At 42.0% G+C, this 6,629-nt stretch overlaps 1 protein-coding gene across 3 annotated transcripts; it reads right to left on the reverse strand.

Annotated features, from left to right (window-relative positions):
- On the reverse strand, positions 1-4,885 carry eomesa (eomesodermin homolog a). Of its 3 annotated transcripts, none has more exons than XM_020597738.1 (7): positions 4,772-4,885; positions 3,474-4,340; positions 2,936-3,090; positions 1,761-1,882; positions 1,448-1,606; positions 1,245-1,306; positions 1-1,127 (listed from the first exon to the last, which is right to left on the reverse strand). In XM_020597738.1, exons 2-7 carry the CDS (start codon positions 4,181-4,183, stop codon positions 374-376), a joined length of 1,962 nt encoding a protein of 653 aa, XP_020453394.1. In that variant the 5' UTR covers positions 4,184-4,340; positions 4,772-4,885; the 3' UTR covers positions 1-373. The 3 variants fall into 3 exon arrangements, with proteins under 3 accessions (XP_020453394.1, XP_020453395.1, XP_020453393.1); XM_020597739.1 differs by lacking the exon at positions 4,772-4,885 and having other exon boundaries at positions 1-281; positions 409-1,127; positions 3,474-4,572; XM_020597737.1 differs by lacking the exon at positions 4,772-4,885 and having other exon boundaries at positions 3,474-4,574.
- Positions 4,886-6,629: the final 1,744 nt, after the last annotated feature.

Raw genomic sequence — 6,629 nt, forward strand, 5'->3', positions numbered from 1 at the left:
GCCGCTTTATTATCCATTTAATAACACCTCCATGAAGACAATTTGTACAAGATACATCACATTCTAAAGTGCACGGATACTGTACAACAAAAATGACTTCAATATGCAGGGGAGGAAAAAAAATTCACAGTTGTAAAAAAATTGTAAAAAATGAAAAAATAGGGACATGCTCTTTGAAAAACAACAATCACTATGCATGTTTCTGCTCAGGTATGTGAGCGGGGTTGGCCTGGGAAAATAACCTTGTGCAGCTTGCTTGGGGGAACACTAAGCTTTGGCACCTTTAGAGAAAAGAGAAAAAAGACATTAACATGGAATGGAGAGCACTCAATATAAACAAAAGGAATTATATTTAGCTTAAATAAATACAGTCTTAGGGGCTTGTGTAGAATGCATAATAACCCATGCCTTTTGGGTTGTCCTTGTTGTACTCCTCCGTAGTCAAGTCCTCACACTTGATGGTTGGGGAGTTCTCTGTGCTTGAACCCCCAGGAGACATCCTGCGCCTTTTGCAGACCATGGAGTACACACCAGAATCAGAAGAGTCCACTGATTTCAGTGAGTGGGATGTCTCGATCCAGGTTGATGCCGGAGGCACACTCTCCTCAGGAAGCTTGTCTTTAGTGAGCCCCAGCTGATCCTCCGGGAAGGCTGGGGGGCTTGGACGAGGGGACCAAGGTAGGCCCGTGGTCATCTTGCGCTGATAAGAGCTTCTGGTGCCCCAGCCAGCAGCCATGGAGGCAAAGGCTGAGTCTGGGTAGTAGCTAAGAGCATGAGATGTCTGCAGGGACAGGGGCTTGATGCCGTAGGACAGCAGGCTACTGGTGGAATAGTCATTCTCATAAGACAGATCCAGCTTGTTGGAGCCCGGCTGCTGGACTGGAGGGACGAACCAGCGTTGAGCGGAGGCGGCAGCGCTGGCGTCCTCGCTCTGTGGGGAGAGAAGGCTGTTGGTTTGGGGAACAGCCCGTTCACCTGTGTAGAAGCGATTCTGAGGCAGGTTGTTGACAAACTGGTCCTGAAAGAAAGGCTGCATGGCGTAGCGGGCCCCGGGCACAATTTGGGTGGAGCGAGGGGAGTCTGTAGGGGATGGAGTCAACCTGTCACTCTCTGGGGCTGTATACATCCTGATGAAGAAAGTACACACATACAAGACATTAAGTCAAAGCAAAACTTCAGGGTCCAAACATGCACTATATGGTGTGCCAGCAAAAGACAGACTGCATGAAGTGTAAAACACGTACGAGTCATAATTGTCCCGGAAACCTTTTGCAAACGGGTTGTGGTCTATTTTCAGCTGTGTGATCTGAAACAAACCACAACATAAAAAAACAACAACATGATAATCTTGCATAAATAACTGCAACTGTGTGACAAAGCAATAACAAAGAATTTGATACAGTTGATGAACTAAATAGTAAAACATACCGACAATTCAGAAACTTACATCTGTGTTCTGGTAAGCAGTGACGGCTATAAACTGGTTCTCTGGGAAGGTGAACGTTTGAGTTCTGGCCTCGTTGCTCATGTCCTCCACTCCGTCTTCTGTCACTTCTACAATGTGCAGACGCGGCTGGTATTTATGGAGTGACTGCAAGACTATCATCTGAAAATGAGGAATGTGAGAAAAACATTTTGTTTCACTTCCATTCAAATGAGAACTTGGTGATAAATATCATTAAAGATGATCATCTTTAAGTCCAAATAATTTTTCATGATTAAATATTTAGCAAATATTGACTCAGAAATTAATATCTAACCTGTGTGTTGTTGTTGTTGGCCCCTTTATTGTTGGTCAGCTTCAGCTTGCCAAAAGAGATTTCTTGCCTCATCCAGTGAGCACCGGTGTTTGGGGATTCAGGATGAACATACATTTTGTTACCTAAAATCAAAATAATGTAGTAAGCAACTGAAAAGTAACACTCTTTTACAAAGCTGCATTGTCTCATCGTGCATATAATAAATGATATTTTGCTTTTAAAATGTTCTAAGACTCATTCGTCTTATCATTCAAGAATTTTTTTTGCCATTTATGCATAAACAGACAGTCTAGGCATATAGGAGTTCTTGTGCAGCTCTCCTTTGGAGTCAGGTAAGGAGTCAAAAGCCAGAAAGAACACTTAGTCTTAAAATAAGAAAAGTTGCCTTTATGTAACAAAGCATTAAAATTGCAATACCCAAAAACAAAGTAATAATTTCCCACAGTGAACTTTGTAATTCACATGGTGGAGTTCGATATGGCATTAGGCTTGGTGAGGTAGTGAGGGGTTATTTCATAATCACTATCATTTAGTTTCATAATCAAAGCTCTGTGAAAAACATAGTTAAATGAGAATTTAAAAACATGTTCTTGTGATTTTAAATTTCATTTTATCTGATAAAAATATGATAGCAGTTTAAAGAAAACGTATGGATTATTTTCCTATAATAAAGTTCAAAATTGAAATTTCCTTAAAAAGATCCTGCTCAGTTTTCTTTTGAGAATTTTCTATCAACGTTAAAATGTCAAATGAAAAATGAATCATTCCACTATTTAAATGTATGCCTCTAAAGGATAAATCTCTTTACAAGGCAAATTTAACAAGCCATTTCACACTTTAGTAGGGTCACTGAGGTGACTAGACAGTTCAATTAAACTGTACTAAAAGGCCTTCTTTAGTGCATTAAAACATCCAGTATCACATATTGTCACAAAATTTTAAGTTGTCCAAAATAATTAGAAGAAAAAAAACATTTCAAAAACAAAATCATTTTAGTCTTAATATTTTCCCCCATATTCGATTCTCATACAGCTGTCATGGCCAAATTCAGAATTTAACACATTATGTATGTAACCACCTTTAATTAATCTCTTTTTGTTGTTTTATTTAAGCATTTATAAACACACACACACATTTGCCAGGGCTAAAAACTTTTTGTTAATTATGTAACACACCTTGCATATTATTGTCTGCTTTTCCACAAGTGACCCACTTCCCTCCCTGAAAGCGCCAGTGATTCGGGTCAGCCAAAACAATTTCTACAAAGACATTGTAATGGGCCGTGAGGTTTAGTCCCGTGATGTTGAAACTGAGGAATGGAAACATCCGCCTGGGAAAAGGAAAACAGAATCAATTAGCAGCTGTTCTCATAAGGCCGACAAAACTTTGGTAATGAACGTCTTCACGTGTTGCATTTAGCAGAACGTTTTACTAAAATAAAATATGAAATAAATGAACATTGGTATCAATGCCATGCTTTGCCTGTTGCGTAGCTGTTCGTTTACTACAAACGAAAATTTCCAAATGAAAACACCGAAACCTTTAAAAACTGTGTTAAAGGAAGCTATAGCTCGTGTGCGTAAAAATGACTCATGCGTAAAGTAAGGCCTGTTTCTTGAAAATCAAAGACTGCATGGGCTCACTGGAGATAAAACAACTGATTTCATATTCTGTGCATTCCTGTCGTGCGTTTAAACTAGCGCATCTGCTTACCTGCCCTGTTTGGTGATGATCATCTCTGTCTGATGCCGGTGGAATTTCAGCCACAGAGGCCGGTTGCACAGATACACCTGCGCTCTGGCTCCGGCGGCAGACCCCGGCAGAGACATGGAGCCAATACCCGTCCCCGACCCGGGATAGGAAGGGTACAGACAGCCCGGACCCTGGCTGAACTGGTACCCTCCGCTGCTAAATTGACTCCGTCCGGTGCACACGGTGGAAGAGGAGAAGCCAGTGGGCGGCAGGACGGATCCGTAATGAAGTGAAGCCGGGTACCTGGAGCTGCTGGACCCGGTGTACACCGACCCGGTTTGTCCTGCATAGGGAAAAAGGGAACAGGGACTTGCCATGTCGGTACTCGCTTGGGACGACGAGATGAAATATCTGTCAGAGCCAAGTTCGTCTATGTTGTAGCGCCGACCACTCGTCAGCTCTTCCTCACCGAGCACCGGGGAGCCTTTCCTCCCATCAGGCCCGGTTTTAGTGAAAGTGTCCCCCTCTCCTTCACCCAGCATCCCGTTTCCCACCCCGCTCAGATATTTCTTAGGAGCGCTGCTAGACTCTGATTCCGTCCGGTCGACTTCTTGATATTCAAGCTGCGATGATGGCCTCGGGCTGTTGTTGGCACTGTCCGACGAGGTAAGATTGTAAAACGTCTTGGGTAAATTGATGCTTGCGCTGGGAAGGATGTTCTCTAACTGCATTGTTTTGTTTTTTTAATAAATAAGAAGCGTTTCGAGAGTCCAGGGAATGAATCTCGGCCCAGGAGGCGACACAACCACCGGCGCCCTGGTTGTTTCTGTTTCTGTACGCCCCCTTCTTGAGTATGGACGATGGAAGGAGGTTGTACCTTCTTCTCACCTACAGAGTTTCGGATAAGATTATGGGCTGTTCCTGGGATGTTCAGCGGTTCTTATAAGATGTTGGTCGCCATACACCCAACTGATTGAAAGCGTTAGGGGAGGAGCTTCTGGAGAAACATGCGGGGGCACTACTCTAATTCAATTAGAACGAGTCTGGTAGAAATAACATTTAGAAAATCGTGTGAGTACCTTAATTTTATTTTCTTTTTTTACTCTTCTCCCAGCTAATGTGTCAATGTCTCCACACAGACAAGAGCCAACATTTTACATAGGCTATATGATATATATGTGTGTATTTTTTTTTTTACAATAACTCATCCTTGCAACTAACCAGCAGGTTTTTCTGAAAAGTTAAAACTAAAAATAGAATTTTTTCATATTGTAACGCAAGTACTAAACATGAAATATCTGAAATGAATGGCATTTTACCAGCCCTGCAGTTCCCACAGCGCAAATACAATCATCTCTGAACTTCTTCGTCTTCAAGTCATCACGTTGAGCACCACAGCAAAACAGTCCCTCAGAAACGGCCCGTCACATTACTTTAACTCACTCGCCCTAGAAGACTGATTCTCGATGAGCCCCAGACACGGAGACACACAGCAACACCCCGACACCTTAAAATAAAATCACATGTGCACCTTATTTCCTATAATTGGCCTCCGTCGCCTCTTCCACTTTCACGTTTTCAGTTTCGGCTCAAATAAAACTGTCGACTGAAAAGATGGCAAATGGAAACGACGATTTTGAAAACATTTTCACTTGTAGCCTACCTGTCTTTGCTTAATGATGCTGCAAAATCAGTGGAAATGTCCTCTTTTCTCGGGCTTTTTGTTTTTATACAAATATTTATTTTCCTTTCAATCAAAAATGATCGATGACAATATAATTACATGAAGCATTAGGAAACGTTAACCTTTCGGACTAATTCCTTCATTTAATTTACCTTGTAATAGGAAAAAGTTCACATTATAAAGCGCCGTACATATCTGCAGGATATTTTATAGGATGGAGCTTTCTGAAAGCAGGCGAAAAATATCCTTTGCTTTCGTTTTTTTTTTCTTTTTTTTTTACATTGAATGTAACGGAGGGCTAAAAAGAGGCGAAGTGCTGTTTGAATGGTGGTAATTCTCCCTTAACCCAGGACACTGAAACTCAAACACGGTGCAGTTCTGGCAAAGGGATGACCCAGCGGAGCCAAAGGATGCCTTAACGCCGGACAAGTCTACAAGGATGTCTCTGCAATAGGTTACTGGCGGAGACGAGATGACAATAAAGACTACATGAATACAAATGCAGCTGCTGCAATAATTAAAAAAAGTCATGTTTGTTGGATTTAATCCATTTGCCGTGCCTGTGTCTCTTACACACAGGCGAGCACACACACTGAAGAAGCGAGTGTCAGATATCGAAAGCTCCTCGAAACCAGAGATAATGAAAGAAGCCTGTCGCACAACAAACAGTTCACCCTGTACCCAGGCTTAAAGGATAAGGGATTTCTCAGGAGAGCGCTCTCTAGTGACTGATTAGATTACCCTTCCCATCGTTAGTCATATTCATAAAGTAGCTTGAGAGCTGCATGTAGACCGGTAACTCACTTTTTCCTCTCGTATCTCGTTTTACACCATCTTCAACTGCACTAAACTCGGTTTGTGCCAGTGTTTGCATCTGTCTGCGCTTCTGCTTGTGTGTGTCGGCAGTTTGTGCGTGTGTAAGTCTGAAAGTAAGCTAAAGGGGGAGTTGGGGGTGAGATGAATTTGGGGAAAATGGAGATACAAATCTGTGAAAAGCTGAGGGAGAATCTCTGCTGGAGGTAGATTGGCTCCTGTCATAAATGGGATAGTAATGCTCACTACTGGGCCATCAGGGGACCAGAGCTGCAGCACACTCTGTCAGTCAAGACTGAGACCCTTCCTGGGCCACTGCACAGTGATAGAAAATAAACATTTCACAATTGAGATCAAGCCTTTTTCATTTGATTTAAAGTCAACTCTATTATTTATTTTGACCTGTCTTGCAACAGAGAATCTCACTTACCTGAAGCATTACCAAATCTTGATTTTCACCAAAGGCCTGCTTTTTTGCCCCCATGCTCTTTTGATGCAAAATTCCTCAAGGGAAACATATAAAATAATGTCACTGGAGCACCTTTTGAGTTTTGTGAAAAAGGGGTTACTCAAAAACATTAATTCCTTTTTAGCAGAATCAGGAGGAACTCACGCTGTAAATGGCATTTTTCTATGAATCCCAAAGGAGTCCAGTGAACATCTTTGGCAAAATAAGCACT

Source organism: Monopterus albus, unplaced genomic scaffold (genome assembly GCF_001952655.1).
Source record: "Monopterus albus unplaced genomic scaffold, M_albus_1.0 scaffold34.1, whole genome shotgun sequence".
NCBI lineage: Eukaryota > Metazoa > Chordata > Actinopteri > Synbranchiformes > Synbranchidae > Monopterus > Monopterus albus.